This window comes from Hylaeus volcanicus, chromosome 2 (assembly GCF_026283585.1).
Source record: "Hylaeus volcanicus isolate JK05 chromosome 2, UHH_iyHylVolc1.0_haploid, whole genome shotgun sequence".
Classification (NCBI taxonomy): domain Eukaryota; kingdom Metazoa; phylum Arthropoda; class Insecta; order Hymenoptera; family Colletidae; genus Hylaeus; species Hylaeus volcanicus.
The window spans coordinates 999,898-1,015,074 of NC_071977.1; the positions used below are offsets into that span (position 1 = coordinate 999,898).

The window sequence follows — 15,177 nt, forward strand, 5'->3', positions numbered from 1 at the left end:
GGCTGTGAACGGTGCGAGAGGTCGCTTTCGTTGAAACTTTGCCGTAACGAACGAAAGAAGGTTGAAAGGTTCGCTAAACACTCATTTTTACGTGCAAACGCAACCCTTGTCGCACCCGGAAATTACTTCACCTTGCCTGAAAAGACAGTTGCAGACCTTTAAACTACATTTTCCGCGTGGAGTTTCTACCACGGGACGCACTCGAGATGCCTTTGCGTTCTCTTTTTAAAAACCAAGCTTTTTCGAGTAGGGCTTTCGCGAAGGGTATCGTACGAATCCGTCAAACCCGATCGAACCGAACTCCAACCTTACGTCGACCTAATCAATTATTCGCGACGTAATCAGACAAGTTAAGTCAGTCGGTTTGGCCGGTCGGATACCGATTAATCATTCAACGGATTAATTATTGACCGAAGAGACGGACCATCGTCATTCCTGCCCTTCTCTAGTCAAATTCGTAGGTGACGCGGGTTCCTCTGTACTCATCATCTACGGGACTCCCTCTTGATCGTTCGAAATAATCGCGTCGAGAAAGAACGAGACGTTCGCGGTCGTGGAACATCGAACCTCGTGTAACGGGAATCAATTAAGACAGACGTAGATAGATAGGTTGATGGATGGCTAGATAAAGAGAGAGAGACAGAGAGAGAAGAATGCAGAGCCGAGAAGAGGAGCATTTAACGGAGGCACTTTTTTTCGATGAGACGTGCGTATAAATATGCAAGGAAAATTACCCTCTGAGCGTTATGGCGCGAGGTACGAGCGAGGACACCTCGCGTAGAGGGGTACGAATGCAATATAGATCGAGCCTGGAGGGACGGAGAGGACGAAAGGCGGACGAAAAGAGAGAGGCGACAGTCGGATGGCACAAAGAGGAGGGTGCAGGCCGAGGATCGATAGGTATATAGAGGCAGATAGGAACACAGGAAGCGTCTGACACCGGAAAGCTCCTAGGGGATGGCTTCTTACGAGCTAGTTCTGATCGAATGACGACCCAACTTTTTTTTCGACCCTCCTGTTGATATTTTTAAATCTTCCTCCTGTGCCCGCGGCGATCTCGCTTCCTATTTTTATCGATCGTTGATAAATTTGCCATCGCCGAGCGTTCAATCGAATCGATCTTACTTTTACGCGTTCGTAAAGTCTACTTTATAACGCACGTATCATATACACGCGACGAAATAAACGCGGATTGAACTCGCGCGAAAATGGTAAACCGAAAGACCGCATTTTCGATTCACAGGAAACGAAGATCGATCGATCGTTATTAGCGAAACAGCGCAGGAATTGTGCTCGGTTAATTGTACGTAAATTAACGGTCTTCGCGTTTGATCTTTCGCGCATTGCTCGAGGGTGACGGGAATGCGAGAGAACGGTAAACAACGACCGGAGTTCCCTTTATCCGTCCTACGTTAACGATGGTTCGAGTTAACCGACTCCTGACGACGCGACTTTCGCGTTCCTCGCGTGTGGCTGACACAAGATTCGAACCAAACTAATAGGAGACTTCCCTTTGAATTTAGACGCGGCCGATTAATCGACTTTCAAACATGTGATATTTTTTCTTCGGCGCGTAAATTGTAACACATCGAGGCGAGATACTCGGCCGAAAAGCCGCGAGCCGCGGAACGCTTCGGTCATTAAATCTCCGGGGTTTAAAGGTCGATGCACCGTACGCATAGACCGTACTCGCACCCCTACACATGGATCGAGTACATCCATTGCTGGCAGGAGGTGGTGTTCGACTAGCACCGGTGTTTACATTATTCCGAGAGATTCGCTCATTGAAATCGCTGTCCAGCGGTAGGTATTCGTTCGCGTCTGGTTGAGCGTTGTATGGTAACGCGTTTGCTCGCTATATCCTGCATCGCGAGTCAAGCTGCAGCGCTGCGTTTCCCGTTAACGTCAAAGCTTTCGCTCTTCATTCGGGACGCTCTTTGAAGGATCCTTCATCGCCCTTCTCTCCTCTAACCGGAGTTTCGGGACGATGGCGATGTAATAACGTCAAGTGGCTCGACGTTGCTTTACGAGCGAACAATTGAAATCATTTTCTCTCTACAGAGTGTTTTCTTTATCTCGATCGACGCGAGTAATATTTCTACCGTGTCTACATCGGCTAGACGACCTTTCCAAATGAAATTCTTTCCGATAAAAAAAGCTTGCCTTCGAAGAAAGTGTTTTTCTACGATACGAGTTTAACCTTTTCGCGAAGAGCCGACCCTGTTCGTAGTCGCTGCACAATCCGAGGAACACGGTGTGCATCTCTGCGAGTTTCATCGGGGTCGGAGCGATTTTACCCTCAAGCGTGCACGCGCTCGTCTATTCGAGTGCAAGCGACGCAACGTGTTGCACCAGGAGGGAAACGTCGGGCTCGGCGTCGGAGCCGGTCCACTCGTACGCTGCGCTTCGCTTTATGCAGCACGATGCCAGTTGCGCGGTGGAACGAGTAAACAGAGTTCGAGGTTGGCACTTCGCCTGAGCCTATTCATTGCACCGCAGACGACACGCCCCCCCTCGCCGCCGCCTACGAGCTTCCTGTGGAAAACTCCCGGAGACCGGAAACCAGAAACCGAATGCAGTCCGAAGGATCCAGCGGAATCGCGAGTCCCGCAATCGAATTTCTATAACGATTCGAAAAATCGGATGGCGCGAACATATTGTCCCAGCGACTATTAAACGATCCTAGAACGAGATGTCTTAGCGAAGGCAATTTGATCCGCGGCCAAGGGAGACCAAATTTTAGGGGTTTCGAACTTTTTTCATTTGAACGTTGCATGGCGTATCGCGTAAGAGCAGTTGCGGCTGTATTTTATGACTCAGACCGTCCAAGTTCATGCGAAAGTTTTTAAGTGGGGGTGGTAATACGTAAAAGGGAGGCGTGAAGTGTTAACACAGGCCGGAACAGCACCAGACACTCGACGCACCCTTCTTCGTCCTATCCTCCGGCTACCTTCTTTTTGCATCTTTCCTTTCTTTTCTGCCTTCGTTTTCTTTAACCTCTTTGACGGTTCGTTCTTATCGGCATTTTTTTTTTTTTTGCTTATCCATCCGTTTCTCCCTGATCACCGCTGTTCCGCGTTCTTTAATATCCCGTTACTTTACATTTTCCCTAATATTTCTTTTTCCGGGGCAAACGACGTTTTTATCAAAGGTCGGCGCGGCGACGCCTTCTTCTCCATCTCCGGAGAATTTTTCCCGAGGAAAGTCGAGGGTCTAGACGTCTGCGAAAATATTGTAGTCATATCGTTCGAAGCGATCCGAGGTTTTAAACGAGCAAATTTGCGGAAAAGTTGCGACGAGAGTTGGAATCGAATGTCCATCGGCATTCGCAACGGACGACCACGCTGTCGTGGTCGAGTTACGGATGTATGCGGTCAAATGAAATATACAAGGATGACACGAAGCTGACGTTCGAACGTGGTACGGTCCACGTCTGCGCCATAGTTTGATTTATGTAGTTGTAAATGCGATCTCTATTAAATGTGTATTCCGTACATGGACCCCGGAGCATGGTAAATCACGAGGGTCTGCTAGGATACTCCCGTGGGACGCGATACAACCACGGTTCCTTTTGAGTACGAAGTTCGACACGGTACACGGTATCGCTGCGACGAGTTTATAAATAAATTACCACCGTTAGAATCATTTAGAATAAAGGATTTAGGGCTACGAATGGAGATTATTTGTCGTTAACGACGACAAACTTGCAGTTTCTTTCGAGGTGGACAATTACGCGATTACGCTCGTTTCGCGATAACTCGATGATTAAAGGCGTGCGAGCGTAACGAGTCGCGAACGCACGGAAGAAAAACACGAGCACTCGAGATGAAAGTAATTTAGTACGTTCTACATTCCGGTATCTCGCATCCGCGGCACCCGAAACCACCCTTCTTCTTTTTCTCCCTCGTTCCGTCCGTTTTGCGCGTTCGCATCGCGTCTCTCGCCAAGAAAGAAACGCGTCGAGTGGCTGGAACGCGCGGAGGAATCGCAAAATTACCGTCGAGAGATTTTCTACGATAACCGTTCGTTTAATGGCCGCGCGATAGAAAGAATTTGAGAAACCCTGCCGCTCGACGAGTTCTCGGCCTCGTTTACGCAAAGATCGGAACCGCGGGAACCGGGGAACGAGAGCTCGGCTTTCATTGGAATCCTGGTCCGTCCGTTGGTTGATTCGTTCGAGGATGTCAAGGGGTAAGGAGAGTTTTCGAGGACCGAATCGGCTGGCGCAGCGTCGCGTCGCGTCGAGTCGTTGACGAGCCACCGAAGAACGGGAACGGGAACGAACGAGAGGAAACGAGAAAGGGTAACGAAAAAGGGAAGGCAAGGGAGAAGAGAAGAGCGGGTTCTCGGGCGATAGCTCTAACACGAACGCAGGAGACCTCGGGGAAATCCTAATATTTTAACCACTGGCGAGGAATGAAAGGACCCGGGTGAGCATGAAAAGGGAAAAAGGGGTGCGCGAATCATCCCTGCGTACCCTTAAACCCTACTAGATGGGGTGGAACCTGCAAGGTGGGTGGAACTGTATACCCGTTGCGGTACCCCGAGGGAAGTACTTGCAATTAACGCGGTAAGACTCGGCTCTTGCACGAGGTAGTATACCCTTCTTACCGCACCCTTCGTCCTGGTTCTTTCCCTCTTCGTTTCTCCTCGAATCCTCGGTCGTCGTCTTTGTATACCTTTCTCCTCTCGTCGCCTATCCTGCCGGCGCGGCCGGTTTCTCGACGTCCATCTCTCTCTCGGACCGTCCCCTGCGAGCCCTTCGAGAACCCTCGTAGGGGATGCCAGAATTACTGTGTTCGGTTATTTGTCAGGGATACGCGTAATCGCGCGCACGCGTGTTGCCTCGCCACTCTCGTGAAAATCTACGGCGTTAGTCTCCGTGTACTTACCTAGTCGTTCGCGTCTGTATGCACAAGTACACGCGTCGCCCTGGAAATACGGTACGCCGATCCCTTGGCTTCTTTAGCGCACCTTCCTATCTGGAATTTTCGCTCCAGTCCGGTGTGCGATATAAATCTTTCCTTCTACTACTCGACTACCGATTTCGTTCTTACGAAACACAATCCGCATTTGCGATACAAACGAATCGACTCGTTTAGCCTCCCACGTGTACGCCAGCGAATGCGATTAATGTAAATTAGCGTAACCGTAGATTTAGGCGATTAGCATCTTTCCGAGCTACGTAAAAACTAACTACCCAGGATCCTCGATCGATACGGTTCACGATTTTGTTCGGTTGGTTACGCGATACGTCGGACCGGAGCGATTGATTTTTCGTTTACGTCCAACGCGTGGCTGTGCGTCACGCGACTAATAACTCGAGGGTCCGTCAAAGGCTAGCACGAAAGCCGTTCACTTAACGGATAACGTAAAATTGACGAAAAATTCGACGAAAAGAATGAGAAAGAAAGGGAATCGAATATTTCGTCTTTCGTCTCTCGAATAAAAAAAAATTAGGCCCGAGGATTTCCAGGAGACGCGACGAACCGTTCATTAATCACACAGTTGTCGGTGGAACAGTGGCACGAAAACGGTAGCTCGAGTGAACGCAGAGGGAGAATAGAAGATTTCCCCCGTATTACGGAAATGCGGCTTAGTCACCGGGGGTGTCCATTGTGCTCGACTGAGTGCACATTCGTGTAAAATCCGTGAGGAATGGTTGTACGGACCGTCTAGATAGCTCGTGCGGCGTTTCCGATTGATTTCAGAAGTGCGCGTCACGTAAATATCGCCTCGATTCGGTTCTCCCACGCCGCGGCGCTCGCATAGAAATAAGTATTCTCAAATCTATGAATCGTGCATCGCGATTACCATCCTCGATCCGCTAACCAGTTACCGATTCGCCTGCGTGTTACTTCCGCGCGAATCTCGGTCAAATTCGGTGCGCTGGTTCCGTTATCGAATAAATCGCCCTACTCGTAAAAAGAGTTAATATCGTCGTTGTTCTCGTTCAATTTGTCGATAGTTCGTAGATACGTATCGGGGGACAATGTTGATTCACGTATCGCTTCCTCGAAACGTCTCGAGCGTTCTTTGATAGAGGGAATACGCGAGAAAATAGTTGGCCGAATAGGCCTGCCGAATGGCACTCCGATGCCTCGTATTTCTACGATATTTCTTCCGCTCGTCCAGCTCGATTACTCGTTCCGCAGGAAAATGCCGATCGTGATGTACCGGTCCGAGGGTTCGGTGAAGTATCATCGTCGATAAAGGTCAAACCACTGGCCCGCCGCGCCGCACGGCAAATCAATCCTATCGGCCTTCCTACCCGAGCTGTTTCCGCTTCGAGTCGATCAACCGCGTCTCGATTACGCGTTGCGTGTATCGCGAGAAGAAACGAAGGAACCGATCAATTAAGAGATATAGTCTTTTTTTTTTATTCGCACCGAAGCTTTTCTTGTCTTTGCGTAATACGCGTTTCTTTGACGCGTGCTTCGCGTGTTCGGTTCAAATTAAAAGGTTCGCGTTGCACGTTTGTTCTACTTTGGCGTAGCATCGTTTTTCGTGACGTCACAGTTTTACAAACCATTTGCGTGGTTGTTTCAGACAGTGCCTGTCACGTACACTCTGCCGATCCGTTACCGACACTCCAAAGGGCGGGGATGAGGGTCGACGGAATAATTTCGCCTCGTGTATCTCGTCCGATAGGAGAACACAGCCTGACAGGCCGAAACGGCGAGATTATACGTAGCAAGAGTCGGATGTGTCGCTGCTCGTTCCTACGATTCGAACGAGTCCGAGGGGCATCGTCGTTGTAATTTTCCGCTCGCTTTCTTCGAGGTAAGAAGTAAAATTTAATTCGTTGACGTGAACAACGAAATTCTTCGGCTATAGAATCTCGGTAAATCGGATATCGCAGAGAGTACACTTAAAAGACTCTAATAATTCAAGAAACCCTCTGTAAATACGAACAACGTGGCTGGCAATTCGCACTATTGTACGCCTAAGTTGCTTGGAAGTTTGCAGCGGTGAGAATACGGAATACTCGTCGGTGGTTGGCGGCATTGTTCTACGCGCGTATTGTTCTGTGCAATTTTCCATCGACTTTCGAATAAAGTAGTCGCGAAGTAGCTCGGCCTGGCGTGAAAAGTAATGCCTTGTGAGCGGGAAGTCGTAGAAAAAAAAAACAGCACCGATGATAGATGTTTACAAACATCTGTCCCGCGGCTGTAGAGGATTTCCGAGAATTCGATTATTTCTTTCGAGTTACTCTTGCTTCTGTTTACTACTACGCTAGATTACTACATCATTGCTACAATACAAACATCTGTCCCGCGGCTGTAGAGGATTTCCGAGAATTCGATTATTTCTTTCGAGTTACTCTTGCTTCTGTTTACTACTACGCTAGATTACTACATCATTGCTACACTAGAGCGAGTACTTGGAGAGTTTTCAAGAATCGTTTGATATCCTTCGAGGTATGTCCCGAAATCTGCGAGTCTGTCGCTAACAACAGCGAATAGAGAGCCGAATAGAAGTCCACAGTCGTTCGTTCCTCCTCCAATCTCTGAATCCTTTCACTTTTTAACCCAGATTCGCCATTGTTAGGGCCGACAGGCTGTTCCTGTCACGCCCGCCGACTACCGAACCAACCGTAATTAACGCTATATCGTCTAGTTCTTTTCTCTCGCGGCTTTCTTTCGCGGTTCCTCGCGTGGGAAGAGGTTTCGAATCCGCGCAGATCTGTCCGTTCGGTCCATCCGAGGTAGCGTGGCGAAATCGTGCGAGTCGAGAACGCTCTTCGGAGGCGTTCTTCCCAGCTGCCAATGATAAGTACCGGTAGAGTTGCTTCCAACCTGCCATTTATTTCCAAGATAACTTACGAGATACTCGAGAGAAAATTAAGATCCTCGCGACCAAGTTTTCATACGATGAAGCGACGTTGCGTAAATGGGACCGAGTTCCGGCCGATCAGGAACGAAGCCAGAGAGAAAAGGATGAAAATCGCGCGCGTTGAAGGTGCGAAACGGCAGGTACGCCGAGATTTTTCCGTGTGTCACACGAGAGCCTCGAGGTTTGCTTTGGTCGTGTTTCTTGGTCGTTAGTCAGGAATCCGCGAGGCGGATCGCGAGCTGACGAACACGAGGAATGATTAATATAAATCCTTGACGCTCCTTTGCGATTCTTCGAGCACGCCTTCGCTCTCGCTCGGCTACCTGTCTCCTCCGTCTCGTCGGTGTGTCGTGGGCGTGCCTTCGTGTTGGTCGCATGATTCACCTTGGTTCCTTTTCTTTTTAATTTTTTTTTTTTTTTTTAAACAAGACATTTTGGGAATATAGCTCGTGGATTACAGCCTATTCTATCGAGTTTCTAACGACCAAGCGCGAAGACGCTTCAGTGGTTTCTCGATTCACGCGTGTTTACGAATGCCTGATCATAAAATGCGAAGTAAAATTCTACGTATCATTAAACGATGGGAATAATTACGGTTACTACGGTACTACCGTTGACACCCGTGACGTACCTATTTTCTCAAAGAGTCACTTTATCGCGATGCGTTTCTTCCTTATTAATACAGAAATAAAAAAAAAAAGGGAACCTTCCGGTCTTCCAGTTCGCGAAACCGCCCTGAAAATCCGAAGGTGTACAGCCGTCAGGGAGCGGCTATTCTGTTATTTATCCGCAGCTTTCCCCACTCGTGGCAAGTGTTTTCACCTCTTTAGTCTTTGCTCCGTGTAGTGCCGGTCCAAACATCGTCAAGGCAAGAGCACCGCGACGATCGACTACGTTCGCCCCGTGAAAAAGGAAATCCGTCTGTTCGCCAAGCATGTCGCCAGTTTCGAAACTTATCTTCGCTCTTTTTCTTATGACGTTCGCGATGACGTACGCGAAACCGACGATATATAAAAGAAATCAGGACAACGTGTTCGAACCAGGTGAGTTTTTATTTCGTTTCTCTCGTTCAACGATCCGCGTTCATTTTTTTTTTTTTACATTTACGTGAACGTTTTCTCTTCGGTCCGCGATGTCGCTCGTTCTTTCGTGATTCTAACGCGACGATGTTCCAAAGCCGACTCGCGAGCCGAACCACCTGGTAACGACGTTGCTTCTCGACGAAACTCTAACCAATTCCCGTAACGAAGCTTTCATTTCGCGAAAGCACTTTCGCGAAAAAAACTTTCGAATAGACGAGTAGCGAAAGATAACGAGCTGGTCGTAGCGGTTTGAAAAAAAATCGAAAGTCTCGGTTTCTCTTTCGCCGATCTTGATGGAGATCGAGGTCTCGGTCGCGCGTGGATCTTCGCGGAAAAACTTTCACCTTAATTATTGCCACTGTAAACTACCGCATCGCGTATTCCGTTGTACGTCTTCTCTCTGTTGTCGGAGGATGTTTTCCGAGCAACACTTTAAACTGTTTCGAAACTGTTGGACGCGCGACGTGTTTGTCGATTCGTACAAATCCCCTGTCCGGTGGTACCACCTGTCGCGCCGCACCCCGTATAAATGCGTGCTAATCGTCGAGTTTTACTGGACGCCCGGGACATCGCGTAACGGATTGCACGTGCATCGTGCAGTTTCCTAGCGAAAATTTATCGTTAGCGCGGCTGCGATCGCGCTTCACCAAATAAAGCGCGATCTCGAAAAGCCGAAATTTCCTCGAGGCAACGTTTGACAGGTGGGAATAACGGAACGATGACGTCAGTCGACGTCCCGCGTGGGCTTCGATTACAGCGAGGCCGTGATCCGATCGTATTCGCGATGGAACAGCACCTAAACCCCACGTATTTACCTTGTATCTGCTATGTCCTACTTTTCTACGATAAATACGTAAATGATCGTCTAGAAAACTAAAGTGCTCGCTTGAAGTTTCGATATCCTTATTCGTATTCTCTCTTTGGCGTTCCGAATTAAAACACACCCCTAACGTCGTTAATAATAGTACTCGATTATCGGGTTGTTACGAAAATTGAGTTATCGGGTCATTACTGACACCGAGTTATCGGGTCGTTAACGGCATCGAGTTATTATCGGCTTCTTAATGAGACAGAGACGTTCGATTATTTATCAGCGGTAAGGTTAACATTCTAACGAGGAATAAAAATGTTCCTAATTTCCTAAGGTCAAAGTTATCCCGACAGTCACGTACACGTGGCCCGCGAAACGATAAGAAAAACTTCACGGGCCGCCCTTCGCCGTCGTTGCAAAGCCGAGCAAGAGGAGGAAACGTAGAAAAAGAGAAAACGAGAGACCGGTGATTGCAGCAAAGTGTGTTGTTGTTGCACAAAGTGTAATCGCGTCACGCGAGCATGCGATTCGAAAGGATTTGCATACTCTACGCTACGATAGGGGAACTCGTGTACGTCTAACAGATAGGCGTGTCAATTCTTACGAGCGTCCTTGTCGCTTTAAAACCTACCACCTGTAAAACATTGTCGAGAATATTCTCGACAGCTTTAATATCTCTCTCGATACGCGAAGAGAATTTGTCTCCCGAATAATCGAGATCGGCTCCGTACCTGGAAAGTACATTCCGGGCATGGTACGATAATTAGTCCAAGTAAATATCAACTCGATAGCCGAGTGTGACATTCCAGTCGACGGAATAGTTGCGCGAATGAAAACCTCTCGCCAGGTTTACCATACGCACGCTTTGACCTTTCAATCTTGTCGCGCCAATTCCGATTACCATAACTTTTGCACAGAGTATTTAGTTCCTCGTATATAAAACGTTTTCTATTTATTTTGAATTTGTAACACGATTTAAAAGTTACATCGGAGTGCATTTTCAGCGCCGATTATAGACCGAACCAACATTTAAAAAACGTGTTCCGATTACGACGATGAAATCGTGGAATCCCGACGATCGGACGCCGCGGATTTGATTGAGATTTCGCGACGGTAGCGAGACGAGAGATTTTCATTCGGCTGCCAACAACCCGTTGAGAGCCAATAATTAAACAACCGACCGATGTCGAGGCGGACGCCAGCAGACGCCTTGTATAATGGATCGATATTCGATTAAGAGCGATAAGCAAATATTCCCTATCGAGTCTGGCGCGGGTGAACGTTTAATAGATCGCGATATCGTCTCGCTTCGAAACGTTTTTACTTTCGCTGGTGTGTATAAATCGCACCTTCGCGTATGTGCGCGCGCGAAGCATCGTGCACGGTTACATTGCTGTACGATGCTTGAATTTTTCTTTACCGCAATCGAATCGAGAAATCTTGCGCAGAAGCATGTGTTTTTTCTTTCGCGTTCGAGTCTACTTACCCTGTAACGCGTGGCCACTGAACGAAGCGTTAATCTTCCGACAACAAAAATATAGTTAAAATTGTATACATATAGCAAGATTTTGTTCTTCTTTTTCCAGTGATGGTGCCGGTCTCTTCCACGGTAATTCCTCTTACCATGTACAAAGGAGAGTACGACTTGAGATTTATATCGAAGAATAAAAAGGCGCAGTCATTGAAGCCAGAGGATGGAGCGAAATTGATAACGAGTGAGCGAAACGCAAAACGTTCATGTCGAATACCATGCGTACGAATGAAATGTTAACGTAAATATTGTTTTTTGCAGTGAAGAAAAGTCAAGAGAAGAAAACGTAAAATCATCGACGTATACCAGCCGACCTCCTCCGATTACATCGTGATGTCGACGGAGCGATTTCGATTTGTTGGCGTCATGCTGCAATGTACGAGAGCATTCGTGGTGTATAACCTGACTTTAGGATCTTTGTAAATTCGAGAATTATGCGTTTCACAGGGTTACGGAAACTTGACGCCAAAAAATAATTTACCTCTCTTACTTGATTAACTTTAGTCGATTGTTTTTGTCGGTATGAATTTATTGACAACTGTAAGGCTGCAAACACACCGGAGGCAAATTACTTAACTCCGCGCGAGTCTACTTCGATCAGCGCCAAGTCGGAGCTCGAATTACCTTTACCGTGATCGTGGCCTTAACGCGTAGAATACAATCAAACGTTACAATGTTAAACTCTAATCAAGGTAGAAATGGGATTTGTTAAGTTTTTATATTTAATATGAAATATAAAGTATCATTTGTCACAATGTGTTTACACGCAAGGAGTACTAGGACAAACGTGATGGATATTTCAAACAAGAAATACGGAATGCCGAAGTAGAAATAATGACTTGTCGTACAACGCTAGAATTAAAACGAATCGTTTATTTACCTATCTATCGTTATGATATTTCCATGGCTTCCTCCTCTGAAACAAAAAACAACCGATATAGTTATATAAAATTGCGATTAATCTTACGAACGTATAAATTTACTTACGCGTTTCGTTAAACATAAAATCGTCCTGATATTCTTTCAAAAACTGTGTAGACCTATTTTCATCGAGAAACAGGGAATAGACGCGTTTCACATCATCGATATTGACCTTAAAAAAAAATGTATATATATATATTAAACGAATTGCATAGAATTTATGGTTCCGCAACGGTGAAAAATAATGGTGTAAGTATAACGGTAGAATCGCGTGATATTTACTTCGGTACTCTTTCTTCGTCGGCAAACGAGAGATGCAGTTGTAATTAATTGAATCGCATATCTCAACGACGTTTCCAACGCGATTCTTGTAAGTACCGTTAAAGCATCGTCCGCCATTTCACAGTCCTCTTCTTCGCACCTAATTTTCAAAATTTCTTTCAATTCCTTTTCCTGATACGGACTCGTTGGGACGATGATCATACGATCCAGCAAGTCGATAGGAATACCATGAGGACTTTTATAGTTTGTTCCTCTGATCCTTGTGATACCTTTTCAGTTCAGGAATTACGTTTCGCGTTAATCGAAGTAAACCGTTAGAAGACGTACACATCTTAGGTTATTATATACATATACCTCTGTTTGTAGCCATAATCACGACTGGTGCCATTTCATTTTCGAGTGCTCGATTTAAGAATGAAAAACATTCGATATCCAGCATGTGAACCTCGTCGATAAACAGAACTCCGGGAACGATTTCCGCCTTGCCTTCCTCCCGCCATTCGGCAACCTTCGCGTTTATTTGTTCTCGTACTTCTGACTTGATTTCTCCCGTGTCACCGGAGAATAATGCCAAGAATCCATGAGTTCTACTATTTATAACGTCGACTTCGTGCAACGTTACTGTGTGAACTACTTCTTTGCGTTTCTGCAATTCACCCTCGGGACATTGTACGAAGCGAGTCTGCGAACCGGTTGCATCGTAATCGCGAGCTCTGGTAAACGAGCGTCCCAGCCTGTTAATTTTACCCGTAGCTTTGTCGATAGTTATCACGTCACCTGCTTGCACCTTGAACGTACAAATAGTTTATCAAATCGAGAAACGATATTTCGAACTAGATACCGGTCGATTATCTTTACTAACTTTCTCCTTCATCAAACTGTCGATCATTTTATTTCCCAAGTCGTAAATCGTTTCCATTTCTGTCGTCTTCAGTGTCAATTTACCAACTTTAGCACCAACTCCTGTAGCTGGTCTATCCACTTGGATTTCGACAACCTCTCCCTCTATAATTTCCGTTTCTTCTTTGATTCTGACCCCGATAGATTTTCTGATAGCCTGAGTCAAAGCTTCCGTTTTGCTCATTTCCAATGAATATATTTCAGAACCTGCCATTGAGGTAAACGGAGTATCCAAACCTAAAGCTTGAGCCATTGCCATGGCAATGGCAGTCTTTCCAGTACCGGGTTGACCTGCTAGCAATACAGCACGTCCCGCTATCTTACCATCTTTAATCATTTCTAAGACGATACCAGCAGCACGACGTGCTGTAGGCTGACCAACCATGCCCTGCGAAACCTAAGAATTGTATTTAATTAATAAAAGTATTTAGGAAAGTAAATAAACTAAACAAGTAGTATTATATGATATATAAATGTATTACATGGCGAGGTTCCAAGCTATCATCCAAGCCTAAACCTCTGATGTGAGAATGAGCACCAATTCTTTCTATTCTAGTAATTTCTCTGACTTCTTGAACTTTTGCAGCAGCAACGGCCTAAAACAATAATGCGATAACGATAATATAACCTTAAAAAAAATGTACATTTTATGTATGCTACAAAGCAAATATAAAAATCGATCAAACACATAGTTACCATGGCAATACACATTGCCTGCACCATAAAAAAAGATATAATATATTGTGCACGCCATGTGAATACTATTTTCCTATATAAAATATCGTACAATGGCCCTATACATTTATTTAAAAATATACGTTCTACGTATATAGGTTAGCTGGTACATACGAAACAGACAAAAAATAAATGCGATACCACTGATAATGTCATTGTTGACTATAACCTTAAAATATAGTAATAGTTGATATTTTTATTTTCATAAATTAATATTTACCGCCATGTTTTCTCTATGTGTTTACGCTTGAGATGTCAACGAAATCACCACAATTATACCAAAGTATACCGAGCAACTGAGTTGAGCGCTAGGCAGGAATGCCAAAATCCCGGATATTCTCCGCGTTTCCACAACACGCTGCGACACGCGGAGATTGTGCGGAGACTACTGCACAGCCCGTTTGCGCATACGACAAAGAAAGAAAGATGTTCCGTCCTTGTAGAATTAGGGTCGTTCTAATATACGATTGTACGGTCACGCTGGGTATCATTCTGGGAGCACTACAAGGCATAAACTGAGAAGCAGGAACACACCACACGACGCATTGTGATCCAGGGCAGCAACCATGGAACCATGCAAACATCATTTCCCGAAGCGTCTCCTCGGATTCCATCTACTTACCTACCTTCATTATCTCTGGCATATCCTTTTAATTCCCTTTATGTCCAGGCACATTGCTCTTTAATTTTCCTTCAATTCCTGACACATTTCCCTTTAATTTCCCATCATTTCCTGGCATATCTTCCTTTAATTTCCCTCTATTTCCTGGCACATTCCCCTTTAATTTCCCTTCATTTCCTGGCACATTTCTCTTTAATTTTCCTCCATCTCCTGCCACATTTCCCGTTAATTTCCCTTCAATTCCTGGCACATTTCCCTTTAATTTCCCTTCATTTTCCCTGACATTTCCCTTTCATTTCTCTTCAATTCCTGGCATATTTCCCTTTAATTTCCCTTCAATTCCTGGCATATTTCCCTTTAATTTCCCTTCATTTTCTCCGACATTTCCCTTTAATTTCCCTTTAATTTCCCTTCAATTCCTGGCATATTTCCCTTTAATTTCCCTTCAATTCCTGGC

At 45.8% G+C, this 15,177-nt stretch overlaps 2 protein-coding genes across 4 annotated transcripts; one reads left to right on the top strand and one right to left on the bottom strand.

Moving 5' to 3' along the window:
• The first annotated feature begins 7,907 nt into the window (after positions 1-7,907).
• On the top strand, positions 7,908-12,141 carry LOC128872336 (uncharacterized). Of its 2 annotated transcripts, none has more exons than XM_054114934.1 (3): positions 7,908-8,879; positions 11,316-11,444; positions 11,522-12,141. In XM_054114934.1, the coding sequence occupies exons 1-3, from the start codon at positions 8,771-8,773 to the stop codon at positions 11,548-11,550; spliced, it is 267 nt and encodes an 88-aa protein (XP_053970909.1). In that variant the 5' UTR covers positions 7,908-8,770; the 3' UTR covers positions 11,551-12,141. The 2 variants fall into 2 exon arrangements, with proteins under 2 accessions (XP_053970909.1, XP_053970908.1); XM_054114933.1 differs by lacking the exon at positions 7,908-8,879 and adding an exon at positions 10,697-11,061.
• LOC128872327 (ruvB-like 2) lies at positions 12,106-14,490 on the bottom strand. Of its 2 annotated transcripts, none has more exons than XM_054114923.1 (7): positions 14,319-14,490; positions 13,846-13,959; positions 13,326-13,760; positions 12,818-13,250; positions 12,464-12,732; positions 12,248-12,353; positions 12,106-12,176 (listed from the first exon to the last, which is right to left on the bottom strand). In XM_054114923.1, exons 1-7 carry the CDS (start codon positions 14,322-14,324, stop codon positions 12,151-12,153), a joined length of 1,389 nt encoding a protein of 462 aa, XP_053970898.1. In that variant the 5' UTR covers positions 14,325-14,490; the 3' UTR covers positions 12,106-12,150. The 2 variants fall into 2 exon arrangements, with proteins under 2 accessions (XP_053970898.1, XP_053970897.1); XM_054114922.1 differs by lacking the exon at positions 14,319-14,490 and adding an exon at positions 14,060-14,200.
• Positions 14,491-15,177: the final 687 nt, after the last annotated feature.

Coding starts and splice junctions, on each gene's coding strand:
- LOC128872336 (XM_054114933.1), top strand. CDS start 10,947: ATGGATCGATATTCGATTAAGAGCGATAAGCAAATATTCCCTATCGAG. Junction 11,062..11,315: donor AAACGTTTTTACTTTCGCTG/GTGTGTATAAAT, acceptor TTCTTTTTCCAG/TGATGGTGCCGGTCTCTTCC. Junction 11,445..11,521: donor TGGAGCGAAATTGATAACGA/GTGAGCGAAACG, acceptor TGTTTTTTGCAG/TGAAGAAAAGTCAAGAGAAG.
- LOC128872327 (XM_054114922.1), bottom strand. CDS start 14,086: ATGGTGCAGGCAATGTGTATTGCCATG. Junction 12,733..12,817: donor GATTATGGCTACAAACAGAG/GTATATGTATAT, acceptor TGAACTGAAAAG/GTATCACAAGGATCAGAGGA. Junction 12,354..12,463: donor GACGAAGAAAGAGTACCGAA/GTAAATATCACG, acceptor TTTTTTTTTAAG/GTCAATATCGATGATGTGAA.